Here is a 16080-nt window from a genome sequence, read left to right as displayed (position 1 = left end):
TCCCCGCCCGCTAGCTTTTTTGCTGTTTCTTGCCTACATCTCGATTTTTTTTTTCACCGGTTTCAGCGGTATGTCGATCTGTCACTGACTTCTTCATGCGACCACGGCTCATCATTTATATAGGACCCATATTCCATGGAAAATCAGGTTTATAATGGTCTTCTCCGAATTTTCTTGTTCGTGCAGATGTTCGTGCTGGGACCACGCCTTATCCTTAGCGTTCGAGAGTATCATGCGAAACTCAAGGCTGACTCCGGTGCATGCACCACCACAACTTCAATTGCGTTTCAGGGGCGCATACACGTGTTGACTAGTTGTAGTGTGTAGCACGACAAATGGTCGATGTGATTAACACCCGTCGTGTACTCTGCAGGGAGCGGGAATATTTGTATTCACTGCGGAAACGAGATTTAGAACGGATCGGAATTATGTATGTTTAGAGGCTGTAAACGGAATGTAAACGGACAATGCCAAACAAGCATATTCCTACCCGTCTAGATCGAAAAAGGTACTCGTTTGAGAACTAAAACCGACTCTGAATATTAGGGATTTGCAGGGATAGGGTTTGTTGCCTTAGTATCTAAACCAACTCGGTATCAGACCAGGTTATAAGGATCCGCACGTCTACTTTATGTCTGGATTTATGCATAAACGGATCCGCTTCTATTCTGAATAGACATGTGCCGTATCAAAGAACTCGTCCTGCTAGGTCCCCACATATGCTCCCCGGTCCTTGATATCCCCCACCACCTTGCACGCCAGAATGTATGGGTTCCAAGGCCAACAGACTCAGAGACGCCCGAGTGGTGCTCCCGCTCCTGATTCTCAGCAGCCAGCACTGGTAGGGGCAGGAGAAGCATATCCTCAATATAATATACCCCAGGTCGCCGGGAAAGTGTCGTATCAGCCGCCTCAACACGATCCATACTTCAGTGGTAATGTACCTCGATTTGAGATGGTAAGAGCTTGTAGATCGCCCACTAAAAGTCAAGCGACTTACTGGATGCGATTCAGTCAGGCAATGGACAGCACGGTGACCACAACACCAGCAGCGCATTCGCTGGGGGACCTATGTACCAAGATCATTTAAACAACAGGCTTCGTTCCACCAGTCCGCAGCACTCACCCGATATGCGTCAGCCATCCCCGTATCCTTTTTTCGGTGCACACCAGACACCCGTCCAGTCCATGCGAGCTGGTAGTGTGCCACAGAATTTCAGCTCAAATAGTACATCCTCTCGAGGCGAAACACCATACCGTCATTTCGCAGGAGACTCGGGTAGTGAGGCATCTTCGCGGGCACCATCTGTTGTTCCTGGAAGCGAGGAGTATCAAGCTATGATGCTATATTCAATGGGTCGACAGCCTGCCACTCACCTTCCGCACGTGAACCAGAACGTGAATAGGCGAAATGGGGCACTTGAGCAGTCGCCAAATTTGAATGAGACCGTTGCATATCTTGTCACAGAGGTCAAACGACTGACCGAACACGCACAGCACACCGATAAGGAGCTCGTTCTACAAAAGAATGATTAATGGTAGTGGCCTCGTAGAAATACACTTAGTACTCACCGTGGGTCCCGGACGCATCGTTTCGAAGGTAAAAGTAAAAGCTTGTACATGAGCTGGCAACTCGAGCCTGATAGTATTTGACATAGCGCTCGAGTTACGGACTTAGCGAAATTTTCGAAAAACTCACCTTGCTTCAAGTCTACCCTAAGCAGACATCGAGAAGTTGAATTTACTGGGCTGGATAGTGGTGGAATAGCAGGTATCTGAAGAGAATAAACGGAGGTCCGAAAAAGTGTGTTGGTGAAGTTGGAAAAGCGTCTGTTTACATCTGTTGCTTCAGACCGAGCGAGCAAAATTTGCGACATGTCGGATTTACGTCTGATTACGAGCTAGGTACGTTTACAGTCGTGTTATACACATTGTCTCCCTCGGATTACGGTTGGTGTAAAAAACTCGTTTCCGCAGTGAGTGATTGTGAGGGTGGAATTGGAACCACGGAGGACCATAATTAAATGCAAGGACTTTTTGTCCGCGTATACATGTACAGTCGCTACAGTATCCCCTATATCCTATTCAACAATTTCGGAGCAGTGCTTTGTAATGCCTGGGCCAAGAGCGATACCCGCAACTTGGTCTGTTTGTGGCCTGTCGAGGGGTGTTGTGATGTTACTTCAAGTAGATCGATCGAGCTAGTCTCAAATCCCCTGTGTCTGTAGCAAATGTTGCGAGGCTTCTCAGGCATCGTGATCATGATCTGTGGAAGGACGGTCAATATGAGGGGGCTGCGGCGAGCAGGACGAGACTCGATCTTCCGCGCGAGGATACTTGCAGTCTGCCGCCCTCGTCTGATTGTTTCTCCGTGTTCTCTTTGATACGCGACGCATAGTGATGCTGCGTAACGCTCTTCCGTACATAATACATCCCTGTTTTAGCTGCTCACGTATATTAAGTATCCTTCACCCTATATTTTGTTTTGTGTCGCACTTCATCTTCCTTGAACCAATTTGTTTCTTTCTGTGTATTATCCAGAGCGTAGTCCTATGGTTTTGTAATCAGTTTCTTATCATCGTTCTTGCCGCTCGTCGGTATTTCCATCCCGTTAAGTACTGTACTTGTACAGCCGACTTCTTCAGTTGATGGTGATTAGAAGTCTGCTGAAGTCACTTGGAAGCGTATTAATGGCTATAAGATCTGCCCTAGGTGATGATTGGCCCACTATGCGATCACATGGTATGAATCAAAACGTGATAAGTGGCCCTTCATTTCCTACATGCCGGCCCTGTAGACATATGCCCCACTGTTGAGTGGGGTAATGGTAATGATGACGTGTTCCCCCCTACTTCATGACTGGAACATGGTTGCTAGACATACTTCACCGTGGGCACGTTGCCACGGTCAGTTGTCAGCGTGGATTGAGCTATCTCAGCTCTTACTCAGATTGCGGATATAGGGTGCGGGGAGGGTGAAACACTTGCGCTTCTCTGCCAACCCATGCGAAGTTTATCCCCTCCTCACCTGACTCCTACGAAAGCACAGTAAACAAGACGGGGTACTCACATCTGGCACAGCGGACTCGGAGTGTCGACCACTTGCTTCGTTGATGCAGAACAGGTATGCCTCTACGCCCTGCTTAGACGGATAAACTCTCCCCGACCTTTGGGAAACGGTATGGCGCTGAAGTGCATCAATGGCATGGGTCAACAAACAAAATCGCATCAACGAATTTCAGAATTCACCAATGAGTGGGTGTAACTGGGCCACATATGCGGTCATCCACATGGGATAACATGATGCAAGCGTCAGCATGATGGCTGAACAAATTGTCCTGCGTTCGAGGATGTTAACTTGGGTTAGGGTTGACTTGAAAGTGAAAGGATATTACGTTTGATGTGGGCCTTTTTGGACGGAGATGAAGTCGCAAGTCATCGGTCCTAGGGCGGTGATGAGGTTCAAAATCGACGGGACGACGGACGCCATGACTAGTAAAAGTAGCGGCTGGCGGCGAGCGCCGCTGACTGAACTTATGATATCCTCAGGTCTCATGTGATGAGTCTGTTTGTATCTATGAGCTGTACCTCTCCCGTCGCGCCGCTTGGTCGCTGTTTCCTAAGTATTTACTGGTACTACACCATTGTTCTTCCATTTCCTATCATGCAGCTGTACTATCCCATCCGGTGCAATCGGCCCCCCACAGAAGTCAGCAGGTCACACATTTTGGCGGCAAAATGTGATACTTTCGTTACAATTAGTCACCGTCAGTCACATTTCGTCACACAAAACCCTGCGAAAAAGCGTGACTGCCAACTTGCTGGCCACACCAGATAGGATAATCCTTACAGGCGCGTGCAGGATCATCAATTACTGCAAATTGATGCAACACCGATGCGTCGAATTTCAATCGCGTGAACATTGGTACGTTTCACAGCCTAATATGTTTTCTTTATTTTATTAAAAAGGAACAGATATTATCCTTATAATGCTCATGTCGGTCATAAAAGTGCTGGACGGTGGAATATCCAGATTCGCAATTCCCTCACCCATCCTGAAATAATATGACCCTAGTCTCAGATGATTTGAGTTGGTGGCCGTCAATCAAGTCGTATAATATTTCCAGCTATTTTGCAGGTCCGTGGAGAGCCAGTCGGATGATGACAGTGACGTGTCGATCTAACCTTGCCTGTGGTTTCACAGTTGCTGCCTCTGCTGGGGTAATGTACGACTGGGGTGAGCAAGACAGTATTCAAGAACCGCTGATATCCTCATGGCATTTCCAGCCCTGACATTCGGACAAGAGGTAAGTTGATGTCATTGCCAGAGCAGTCATCTCGCTAAGAATGGTTTTATAGGTCGAACTGGTCTGGGTGAGCCTACTTAAAGAACAACTTTATAATACAATTAATTCGCGCCAGAGGCAACGCTGGTCCCTGATGACTGCTCTCTATCTCGGTGTATGTAACTTGCATTATACCATGTAAGTGTGGTCGGCTGACTTGAAATATCATAGATGCGCTATCTTGGAATAATATATGCTGTGTATGTTTCGAAGGTTAAGCAGTTGGCGTTTGTGCTAATCAACCATCTTTCACAACCAGCATGCTGGTTCAGGGTATATCTCCTGATATTCACTGTGTTTGTTTCTTCTCACCAGCGGCATACAGTCGGTGTTCCAACAATCCCGGTGACAGATGCAGTGTGTATTCTTTAATCATATCTGCCATTCCCGTCCAATCAACAGCGTTTCCATATAGGGGTAAGTGAGATTCTTGACCAGCTTGTTGGTTTAATATAATGACTGCCACAGCTGTAAGTTTGTCTCGAGTGTGTGATTCCCCGAGGCTGATCACTAACTAGTTCTGTCAGGCTATATTAATTATATCGCTCTGGATTGGATGAGCGTCGTTGTAAATGCAATCCTTGGCGGTGAGCTATGCAGCTGTAATGATGTCGACTTAACTGCAACATCACGCAAGTCATCATAACCACTCGGTTGCATGCCATGTCCCAGAATTCGCGCAAGATGCTGATACTTCTCGTTGTCGTCTTCCTGGCTGTCAGCACATTCAACGGAGTGGTCGCCATATTCTTTACGAGGAACACTTTAGCGGGTGAGCTTACTCGTGGATGAATGTCGTCAATCAGGCTCATTGACGAATACCAGAGGCGTTCATTCTGTCCGGCACCTACCAGTGCACTATTGCCTACAAGGGAAATGCCCTACTTCTGGATTCACTGGCTTGGATACTCACTACTGTATGGGAGGTCCTCGCACTGTATCTCGCAGCCTGGATTGCTGTAAAACACTTCCGAGAATTGCGACAACAATCAGCAGGAGGGATTATCGGGGACTGTTTCACGGTGTTAATGAGAACTCACATGTTTTACTTCGCAAGGTGAGCTCATAATGTCATTTGTGGTTCTCTTGTTTCGCTGAAGTTCCACACGTGGCTAGCTTTGTTGTTGTTTCGTGCTCCAACCTTGCTTATATATTTTCACCGATCTCAGCGGTATGCCGATCTTTTTCTGACCTCTGCATGCGACTACGGTTTATTATTTTTATAGGACACATATTCCCTGAAAAATCAGCTTTATAATGGTCTTCTCCAAATTTTTATGCTCGTGCAGATGTTTGTGTTGGGACCACACCTCATCCTTAGCGTTCGAGAATATCACGCCAAGGTCATGGCTGATTCAGACTCCGGTGCAGGAATCGCCATCATTTCGATTGCTCTTCAAGAGCGTGCGCATATGTCAACTAGTCTTAGCATGTAGCACGAGAAACACTCGTCGACGGGTCGTCGTGTACTCCGCAGAAAGCAGAAAGGAGAAAGCGATAGGTCATCTGTCCTAGGATTATGATAGTATTGATATGCATCGGGAAGACGGATGTCACGACTAGTACTTATTGGTAGAAGTACTAGCAGTAGGACACGGTTCCTCCAAATCTCATGTATGTGTCAGACTGCCCGGTTCGGGACTCTCCGCTCCATTTCCTACGTCCAACAAGGCACAAGAGTCGTCATCTGTATTTGCCTTAAAAGTGCACCGTGGTGTCCGTACTTTCAGAAGTGGTATATTTTATGCAACTCACCGACTATCCAAGTGTTGGACTCCGAACGATCCGAATGATGAGTAGAGCTGTCCGAAGGATCCGAGATGTCAGTGCGAGCGCAATAAAAGGAGTGATGGACGAACGACGCTTTGACGTCGGTTCGTACCAGTCATATATTCCGTTTCTCGATCAATTTATTTTTCGTTTCCATCCTACGTACTATAAAGATACGAGCTGGCCCATATGAGCATCTCAGTTCTGACTACAGACTGAGATGTGAGTACCTGTTATTTTACAGACGCAATACAATCAGTTAACGAGTTTCTAGTATTGCTTTAACTAGGTACAAGACTTGTAATAAAGAGTTCTGACTACAGACTGAGATTATTGCTTTAACTAGTGTCCCTCCCATCCGCTCGTACCTGTAACTCACTACACCAAGAAGGTACACATATGGTATTAAATATTCGAGCAGAAGTAACATAATGTATTGTCCTTGTCACAAGTTAGTGCGTTTCACTAATCTGTTTAGATTGCTTCATTTGATCAAAAGCAGAATAGGTGAGAAAGAGTTCGAACAATCTGAAGCATGAAGGTGGTAGCCCCAAGAGGGATTCTCAAGTGATTGGAGACTCTGCAACCACCAAGGTACTCCCTTTCCATATCATTACTTGACAATAATCTATTTTCTTCGCAGAAAATCCATCACAAATTGTAGCTGCCCTGCCAAGGCAGACTCCATCCCCTCAGGAGTCGGCCTACAGCCACACGCCTTCATCAAATCCAAGTTGACCCTAATGTCAGAGCTCATCATGATCTGATGCATACCAAATTCACTATTTGCAAATGTGACTTCCTACAGGCGATAATGTCATATTGAAGCTTAAAGGTGTGTGATAAGACACAAACCCTGATGCAAAAACTGTCTAGTTCTCTGACACATGTAGGTTGACACTTCAAGGCTTCACACCTCTGCATTGATGCTTCAAAATTTTCCACCACTTCTTCCCACCACTTCTTCCCACTTCTTCTTCCCGCTTCTTCCTGCTGCTTCTCAGTTTCCCCTCCTTGCCAGCTGCTTCCTGCTGTGCATACCTCATGGGGCAGTGCCTCTCTCACCCTTCCTGCTGCTCCATGCTGCCTTCCAGCTTCTCCCATCCTACATAGTACTTGACTGTGATGCTGCATCAGCAGTGCGAGGTGATTCCATTTGCATAGAGCTGTGTGAGGACATCTTGGTGCATGTTTTTGTTCTCTCCTGTATATATTTCTGACAAGCATACACGTAGTACTGCAGTTCAAGTACCACTTCCCATGGCCAACCAACCAAGCAGCTTCCTACCCCCTGCACTGGTGTACCCAAGTACAGCCCTCCACATTTCAGTTGGTCACTGCACCCTCTTTCCCTGCCCTTCAACAATGGCTGCTCTGTGCTGCCATGGCCTTACTCAATCCTCCTGCCAACACTCAGCTCTTTCCAGCTTTGTATTCTGTCTTGCACCTCTGACTGGTCATTGTATGGATATAACTCGAAATACATTGTGTAGAATTATACAATGTTTGTTGTATGTATATAATTGTAATATCTTAAGGTAATGCATCAGTGAATTCACACATTCCTTAATTAGCTTTTCCACCACTTGCCATTAATTATTTTCCCACAAGAAGCAGATAAGTCCCTGGCAAGGTAAAAACCACTTTGCTGCAAGCTGCCACAAGTTCAACAAGTAGATCCCTCCTTTTATTTTGCACTTTTTTGTACTTGTTTCACACTTGTTTCATACTTATTCAGATAGAGTAATTTACAAGGGCTGGCAAGTACTTGATAAGCATGACACTTATTTCCACTTGCTTGTACTTGTGCTCAATTAATTCATGAAAAAATGGTGGCAAATACTGCATTTCAAGTGAGGCAAGCAGTCAATTTGATATAAAGGGAGAGCAAGTAACAATCAAGTGCTGGTAAGTAGCAGAAATAAATATTTATGTAAAATTGGGATAGCAATGGTCATGGTTCACTGAAACTTTGTGTGAAACTACTAGTAGTAGTCTTGGTAGTACAGTAATATGGTGACAAGAGATGGATGACTCAGAGCAATGGAAAAATGAGCAAATTGGAGCAGTGGGGAAATGGGCACATGAGGTGGCAGCCTGAGCAGAGAGATGGTGACATGCAAAGAAATGAGGGATTATTCCTAATATCATGACAGGAAAGATCATACCAGTCAGTTGCAAGACAAATAACAAAAAAAAGAACAGCACCAACTAGCTGATGAGCATACACTCATCCTCTGATTCCTCATGCAGGTCCTTTTGCACACCATGCCTCTTTGTGGTGAGGTTTCAAGCTCTCTCCCAGATCTTGCTAATGACTGAGTCTTGTTAAGATCATGCTCAAGGGAAAGATTACTCAAAGGGCTTCGGCTTCAGCTTGTGTGCTGTGCCCCTTACGTGAGTACATGCCTTTAATTTCCAAGGGGCAGAGGGGAAGTCTGATGGAAGTCTGGGGAAGTCTGGAGGTCAGACATAGAAGACGTAGGGGGAGTTTGGTGGAACTCCGGAAGGCTAGGAATGAACAGATTAAGGCTACTGCGGACAAGTCCAGAGTAGAAGCAGAACAGAGTTTAGACTACCCTAAGGTAGAGCCAGAGATTTAGTCCTAAGGTTTAACCCTAAGACTCGGAGGTAGACAAGAGTTTAGACTTAAGTCCAGAGAAGCAAGAATGAGCAGAACTAAGATGATATTCAAACTGAGGAGTACCGGAGTATTACAGGAGTTTATATACTGTAGGTATCATGTAAGTAAATCAGTCAGCAAAGTAAAAGCTATGTATGAAGCATGTGGAAAGTCTATTAGTAAGTATATAACAGTGTGGGTTTCGGTTGCTACTGTGATATCAGCACAACTGCAGCCAATTCAAGTGCGTTCAACCCTATAGAGGAAGCAGTGCAATGCAAACCACAAACAACAAGTTGTATTATCCAACTTAATAGTCGATGCCAATGCCAATGCCAACTTGGCCGACTTGGCCGATCAAAGTTGAGCAAAGAGAGAGTGAAGTGGAGCGGTCCTGAGTGGCCTGGATAATAGATGAGTGGAATAGAGAAGGTGTGTGTGTAGTATGATGAGCGAACATTTAAGAGAGTTGGCCGACGACTTGATGAGAAATCACACAAGAAATTGTTCCAAGTGAGAATTTGCTAGAGAAACTACTAAGAACATGGGCAGAATATATAGTGAATGAGACTAAGCAATGAAGGTGAACTTCGGGTCGCTTAAGATGCCTCATGGATTGCTAAATACTTGTTTCTCTGTGTCCATGTAATAAGGTGTGAGGTGGGGTGATAAAAGGCCGATAAGCAGTCCGATTATGTGGATGGGGATGGAAAGCGATCAAAGTAAGAGATATACATACCAGTAGACGACGGGCCAATGACATGAGACGATGGACAGTGACTGATTGCATGTGCAGACGATGTCTGACTTGGATCGAGTGCGACCAACTGGGCCGATCGTCGGCCGACATCGATGTGGAGCAGCAGCACAGGAAATTGGGTCGGAGAGGATCGGAAAGATAGGGGATACTAGCTCAGTAGTGATTGGCTTCCTTCATCCCCCAGGTACTTGAAATGCTGACTGTCCCCAGTCAGTGACATCATGGGACAAGTGAATGTGTTTGGTCAAAGATGAGTCAGATGATGATGTGGAGTGACAATGGAGTGGCTAGTGCAATCATGAGTGCATGCAAAGTCAGTGTGCTTAGTTGGCTGATCACATGATGCAAAAATGCAAACAAAGTCGAATGGGAGTTGAAGCGGCTTATGATGAACTCAATGGTATGAAGTGATGCAATGGTATGAAGTGTGAATGTGAGCCGAAGTGCTTTGGGGTGACTATGGAGCTACTAGTGCGAAGGGCAATATGAAATGGTGCGCATCATCAAGGGAGAGTGATCAAATGCGAACGAGTGCATGCAAAATTATTGGGGCAACTTGGAGCGAGTGCAACCGACTTGGCCAATCGTCGGCCGATGTTGACGTGGAGCGGACGTGGTGAGAATAGTGTCTTGTGAAGTTGACTTTGAGGTCCGGTGTCCCCATGTCATTGTCCGAAGCTACTGGGTGTCTGTATGAAAGAGAAACAACTAAGTAAGCATTATTTGAATGAAAAATGCGAAATGCGAAAATTGTGTAGGTGTGTCTTCTTTGTCCTTCTTATAAGTGTCTATCCCCACCTGGGTCTTCAAATGCTGACCATCCCTGGTCGGCATCGGGTGAGAAAAGAGTATTAAAGGGGCGCATGATCGCTTCATACATTAGAAAGGTTGTTGTATGTGGGGGTGGTGTGATTGAAGTCCAAAAAATGTCTGTGTATATCTATGTTAGTTCGGCAATCATTGTATGTGCTATATGGTGGGTCGGGTATGTATGTAGTGGGTCAATGTGTGGCAGGTGATTTGAGAAATAGAACACTGGACAAAAACCAGGATAAAACAGAGATAATACATAAAGAGCGATCATGTAAAGCGGTGTGGGGAATGTCCCCACTGTAGGCCCATATCCCATATAATTCCCATGCCTTACCACCATCTTCCCATGCATTCCGCTACCATCCCGCTACCCATCTGCATCTTCCCCGAGCCGTCCGCTACACGGAACCCAGCAGAACAATCATGTACCACATGCACCATATCCTTTTAGCCTTCAGAATGTCCTCCTCCGTCCTGTCCCCGTCCTTCCATCCTCGCTGGTGAGTACTAGCTACGTTCCCCATGTTACTTCGGAACCCCTTCCTACATAGGTAGCAATAGATGGGATCTTAGTTTTTTACCTTCTGATAGACTTGACTCCACTTCCACTTTTATTTTTTTTTGTTTCCAATTTTTTGTCCATTGAGAGTAATACTCTATGTAGGACAATACTGACTAGTCTTGGGACCCCATGTCCCATCCTGATCTCCAAATTTCCAAATGCACTGATGTTGGGCGTACCCCCATCAGTCCGCCGTTCCTGCTGGCCATTTTAGATGGACAATTTGTCGAAGAAAGAGTGACTGTAAAGACACTGACATGTATACATAACTAATCAATAAAAAGAATAATGCATGCTCGGCCGCTTGCACGGACCAGAACAGAGATCAGTAGGGTGTGCAGTAGGAAGTATATATATAAGGGTCCAGAGAAATTTTGAAGGCAAGAGCGTGCTTCAGTTCCCCATGGTTGTTACGCATGAGGGGGGGGGGGGGGGGAGTCCAGGCCTGGATGTCCTATTTCCTGATTGGTTTAGACCCCAGGGTGGGACTGGCAATCTCGTGTTGGACGAGCGAGAGGTGTGTTTTAGGTGACAATATAGTAACAGTAGCAGTAGCATTAGGAGAGGGAGAGAGGTGTTGTCATATACCAGATCCGACCGCTCCGATACTGATATCCGCTCTGCTTTCCGACCCCCTCCGCCCCATCCATCCTCCGCTCTGTCCTATCACAAACCCGCATTCTGCCCTACACTTCCGCTCAACCGCTCAACCGGTCCCCTTCCATAAACCTCTCCATTCAACTGGATCCCTTTCCCCTTCGGTACATAGACTCTTACTTCCGGATCACCGGTAATTCCTATTACCACCTGATCGCTGATCCGACGCGTACATACTGATATCCGCTCCGACTTATGTCTTCGCCTATGTAAAGTACTTACAAACTATATCCTTGGTACATAGCTTTACTACATAGTTATCCTGACCACTGCCTCACATAGAAGTATATAACATATCCTGTACTTAGATATTTTTCCTTAGTCTTAATATTACTTGTCTTCTCACAGTTACATCTTGTGAGAATTCTCAGTAGGGCCTTGCCTCCTCTGGACACAAGTCTCAACTTGTTGTCACCTCCGACCCTCCGATCCCCCGCTCCGACTTAGAGCCGTGCTCTAAGTCATTCCCATATACTCCGCCCCTATCCAATATTCTCCCTTGTCCCTCTGCATCATCCTCCACCTTCTCCGCCTCTACCAAACATTCCCCCTGCTCCTATCCACCCTCCGCATCAACCCCCAGTCTTCTCTGCTCTGCTCCTAGTCGGCCCACTGCTAGCAGCTCTTACTCCCCGACCCTCAAAGCAGACCAAAGCAGACCATTTGTCCTATCGTCGGACCTGCTCCAAATTTGGGGCACGTACTTGGCTAAGGGTGCAGCGCAAGAGCTGAAGCCAAGCCCCGACCCCTCTGCCTCTTGAGCTGGCACGATACCTAACAGGCGTATTGGATTAAGTTGAGGAGTAGGGTATGGATAGAGTAGGGCAATGAGTGCGGGGAAGACGAAGCCGGGTCTACGGTGAGTGACTGATCTATGGACTGGATCTGCTTGGAGAATGTCAAGCTGCTTTTGGAGTGGGCATTAGAATTTCACCTAGCATGGATTTCAGGCGTCATGTCGCATTCACGTATTGAGCAAGATGGGGGACGGCGTCTGGGCTGGTCAATAGATAAGGGAGGGAGGTAGCCTTGCGCCCAAGTGTGCAAGCTGCAACATGATGCTCTCATTGATAATGCGGGCACTCAAAGAGAAAGTGGTGAACGGATTCCTCCACTTGTGGGCAATGAGGACAATCAGGGGAATCTACTTTGGTCAGGCGGAATAAGTGCTTATTGAGCGGGATATGACAGATACGAAGGCTTAATAGGAGTCCCGTGAGGCGCTTGGAATAACTAGAGGTGAGCTTGATGAACGAGCGTGAGAGGACAAGAGGATCAATCAGGTGGAGGCATTGATAACGAGGAGATGCGGGCCAGATTTTGGTCCATCTGTTGTGCATCTGTGTGTGATGCACTCGCTTGAGTGCTGAAATACTAAGAGGTAGTGAGCTGCCATGGAGGTACTGAGGGAGACTTGCACTGGGACTATTGCGATGCTGACCTTCAGCTGCAATCTTCGCTCATTTATCCACCTCCTCGTTCCCATGAATGCCTTCATGCCTGGGGACCCATCGGACAGTGGCGTCGAAGTCAGGATTGTCACAAGCAATCTTCCTCATCATCCGCTGGAAAATGACTGCTAGATACGAACCTGGGTTCGAGTGGAAAGTCTCACCGGACAGAACTGCCACTTGGTTGTCAACTGAGATAGATAGAGGGAAGACGAGATCCCTCTCTGTGGCCAGCAGCCTTGCTGCTAAGGTCAGCCCCACCATCTCGGCTTCATATACCGTGTGTTCCTCGTCAGTACCTAGGTAGTATCGAAGGGTCCTGGGCCATGCACCCGCGCGAAATAGAATGGCGGCCGCTCTGATCTGGCCGTTGTGACCCAAGCCGTCACTGTATATCTGAATCTGGTCCATGAGTCCATGGTGTTCTTCTACTGCGGCTGTGCGATCAACCCCGATGTGGGTCTTGTAGGGGCATTTGAATGTCGGGGCGCATCTGGAGGGGGTGAGTGCTTTGATGTCTTCAGGCTTAATCTTGAGGTAGTGGGTCAGGCGGTGGAGCGATGATCAGTGGGACGAGACGTAACGACTGGCTGCGCGTCTTACGGGGATATACAGCAGGTGGGTGTCAGGGTGGGCAGATAGACGGACAATAGCCCGATGGCAGGCATTCTGTAGGAGCAAGGTCATTGGGAGAAGATTAGCGTGGGCCTCAAGGACACCCATAGCCACGCTTCTCATAGTGCCCATCATAGCGATGGCTGCAATGCGCTGGATTGAGGTAAGCTTCCTGGCGACCCCCAGTGATCCCCTCTGCAGAGTGTCTGAACCCTCATGAAAGGCCGGTGTGAACCATAGATCAGCAGCATAGAGCATCTTCAGAACTGCTGTAGCCAGGTACAGTTGTCACATCAAACGGAGGGGGATGCCCTTCGACATGGTAGACAGGCGATGAAGTTGCAGGACATAGGCCAGGCCTTTAGCGAGTGCGTTGTCGACTTGGGGCTTCCATCAAAGTTCCTGGTCAAGGATGACCCCGAGAAAATGGTGGGTGGGGACAGGCCGGATGACAGCACCTTGAAGGGTCATAGACAGCCATTCACATTTCCTGTTCATTGAAAAATCCATCAGCGCAAATTTATTAGTTTCAAAGCGAGAATTGTGGTTGCAGGACCACTCGAAGCCGCCCCCTGGGCGCTCCAACATATCTTTGAGGACATGGTGTGTGTCCGCAAAGTTCCTACCAATGGCTACTAGGGCTGTGTCGTCTATGAAGGCAAGTGTTAGTTCCTGGAGGGCCTCGTGACCTTTGCGCGGTTTCGCAATGTTGACTAAGTCTGCGCTATAGATGATGTATAGAATAATCGAGAGGGGGTCCCCTTGACCAATACCATTGTCGATGTCCAGCCAATCTGATGTGAAACCGTCGAAGTATAGCCTTGTCTTTCATCCCGTCAGAACCTGTTCAGTGAATTCCACCAGCTCTCGTGGCAGGCAGCACATGTGCATGTTGTGCAGAAGGTGTTTAGTGACTGCGTTCGGAAAGGCCCCCTCAATGTCCAGGAACAGGACAGAGGCAACCTTATGTGAACGCCACGCGTTCTTGATGGTGTCTTCCAGGAGGTGAAGCGAATCTGTAGTTGAATGACCTGGTCAACCACCGAAGTGGGTGTTGGGCAGGAGGTGATGGAGTTCCAGGAGGTAGGTGAGCTGGTCAGCAACGACTGCAGTGAGGAGCTTGCAGGTCGTGTTGAGGAGTGTGATTGGGCAGTAGGCCTTTGGGATGGTGTAGTTGGGCTTCCGCAGCACCACTGTCGTGAATCTCTTCCAGGGCTTGTAGTACGTGTAATGAGTGAAGACTGTGTTGAAGAGGGGGACGAGGTAAGGGGTGAGCACACCAGCACACTCCTTGATGACAACGTTGCAGATGCCATCCGGTCCTGGGGCCTTGTATCCGCTGAGCTTGGATATAGCCTGGGCAAGTTGGTCAGGGGTAATGGGGATATATGGGGTGACAGGATCTGGGTAAAGGTGGTCAGCGGGTACTGAATCAATAATAGGGGGGGGAGGGAAGAAGGCTTCAGCGATCAGAGTGCTCTTCTCGGTGTTGGTAGCTGCTTCCACCATACTGCCATCGGGTTTCTTCGACATGAGGGTTGGGATGTGGGACTTGCCCCCCATCACTGGGCTCTGAAGATATGTAACAGTTAGCCGTCCACAGGTCGTTACCCTCCAAATCTTCTAACCAGTCGGTCCAGTGCTGCTTCTTGGTTGACATGATCTTGTCAGTGTATCGGGTCTTGATGGCCTTGAATTTGGCGTGACAGGGGTGGAGAGGGAGAGCTTGCATCTGGTGCGTCTGACGACTGAGTTTTCCGACCTGCTTTCATAGGTTGGAGAGAGTGCATGTCCACCACCTCTTGGAGTGAGGGCAGGGCTTGGAGTGAGGGCAGGGCTTGGAGTGAGGGATGCACTTGTCCATGGCTGTCGTGATGGCGGTCATGACATGCCAGGCCATTTGTTGAAACTCATCTGCTGAGGCAAGTGGGAGAGGTGGAAGGGGGGTCAGGGCAGTGCTGAGTGCTGTATTGAATTGCTCCCAGTCAATGTCGCGCCAGTTCAAGCGCAAGGTGATATCGGTTTGGGGGACCTCCAGGTTGAGGGGTAGGAGAATTGGCAAATGGTCAGTCTTCAGTCCTCTCAGAAACGGCTCGGTGGAACAGGAGATAACAGCCTCAATCGTGCCCTCAGTGCCGAAGACATTGTCCGGGCGGGTCCAATTACCTGTGCTCGTGGATTGAAGGGTGGGAATGTCACCAGGTAGGAGCTGTAACATGCCGTAGTCAGCGATCAGGTCAATCAGCAGACGGGCTAAGGGTTAGTTAAAGAGGTGTCGGTTTCATATGCCTTCCCACATAGGATGGTGACGGTTGAAATCCCCGAGCCACAGCATGTGGTTGTCAGCGGATGGGTGGAGGGTTGCGATGTGCTGAGTGAGGAAGGCATCCAGGGTCGTGAGGGTGCGTTGATGGGTGCTGTCGTTGTAGATATTAAATATGGTGCATATGCCGTAGTTACCAGATAGTTGAAGGACGACCACGT

The 16080-nt window shown here is 47.8% G+C and overlaps 4 protein-coding genes across 4 annotated transcripts; 2 read left to right on the top strand and 2 right to left on the bottom strand.

Annotated features, from left to right (window-relative positions):
• Positions 1 to 678: 678 nt before the first annotated feature.
• EDB91DRAFT_1246904 (uncharacterized protein) lies at positions 679 to 1536 on the top strand (the record flags this gene model as incomplete). Its single annotated transcript, XM_041322726.1, has 3 exons — positions 679 to 765; positions 833 to 958; positions 1015 to 1536. The coding sequence occupies 3 exons, from the start codon at positions 679 to 681 to the stop codon at positions 1534 to 1536; spliced, it is 735 nt and encodes a 244-aa protein (XP_041178707.1).
• A 1232-nt stretch (positions 1537 to 2768) lies between these two features.
• On the bottom strand, positions 2769 to 3489 carry EDB91DRAFT_1200347 (uncharacterized protein; the record flags this gene model as incomplete). The annotated part of the gene is made up of 5 exons (XM_041320650.1): positions 2769 to 2791; positions 2853 to 2929; positions 2988 to 3186; positions 3249 to 3337; positions 3395 to 3489. The coding sequence occupies 3 exons, from the start codon at positions 3487 to 3489 to the stop codon at positions 3143 to 3145; spliced, it is 228 nt and encodes a 75-aa protein (XP_041178706.1). The 3' UTR covers positions 2769 to 2791; positions 2853 to 2929; positions 2988 to 3142.
• Positions 3490 to 3976: 487 nt separating this feature from the next.
• EDB91DRAFT_207454 (uncharacterized protein) lies at positions 3977 to 5986 on the top strand. The gene is made up of 13 exons (XM_041326437.1): positions 3977 to 4137; positions 4204 to 4236; positions 4287 to 4306; positions 4359 to 4373; positions 4422 to 4460; positions 4517 to 4545; positions 4605 to 4618; positions 4671 to 4706; positions 4873 to 4932; positions 4983 to 5117; positions 5171 to 5402; positions 5462 to 5516; positions 5572 to 5986. The coding sequence occupies exons 1-13, from the start codon at positions 4065 to 4067 to the stop codon at positions 5779 to 5781; spliced, it is 951 nt and encodes a 316-aa protein (XP_041178705.1). The 5' UTR covers positions 3977 to 4064; the 3' UTR covers positions 5782 to 5986.
• Positions 5987 to 15364: 9378 nt separating this feature from the next.
• On the bottom strand, positions 15365 to 15814 carry EDB91DRAFT_1050848 (uncharacterized protein; the record flags this gene model as incomplete). The annotated part of the gene is made up of 1 exon (XM_041313567.1): positions 15365 to 15814. The coding sequence occupies one exon, from the start codon at positions 15812 to 15814 to the stop codon at positions 15365 to 15367; it is 450 nt and encodes a 149-aa protein (XP_041178704.1).
• Positions 15815 to 16080: the final 266 nt, after the last annotated feature.

This window comes from Suillus paluster (genome assembly GCF_016628075.1).
Source record: "Suillus paluster strain FC165 chromosome Unknown EDB91scaffold_17, whole genome shotgun sequence".
NCBI lineage: Eukaryota > Fungi > Basidiomycota > Agaricomycetes > Boletales > Suillaceae > Suillus > Suillus paluster.
Note: the sequence above shows the minus strand (reverse complement) of the source record. Positions and strands in the feature narration are given on the sequence as shown.

Coding starts and splice junctions, on each gene's coding strand:
- EDB91DRAFT_207454 (XM_041326437.1), top strand. CDS start 4,065: ATGACCCTAGTCTCAGATGATTTGAGTTGGTGGCCGTCAATCAAGTCG. Junction 4,138..4,203: donor TATTTCCAGCTATTTTGCAG/GTCCGTGGAGAG, acceptor GTGGTTTCACAG/TTGCTGCCTCTGCTGGGGTA. Junction 4,707..4,872: donor CCCGGTGACAGATGCAGTGT/GTATTCTTTAAT, acceptor TAGTTCTGTCAG/GCTATATTAATTATATCGCT.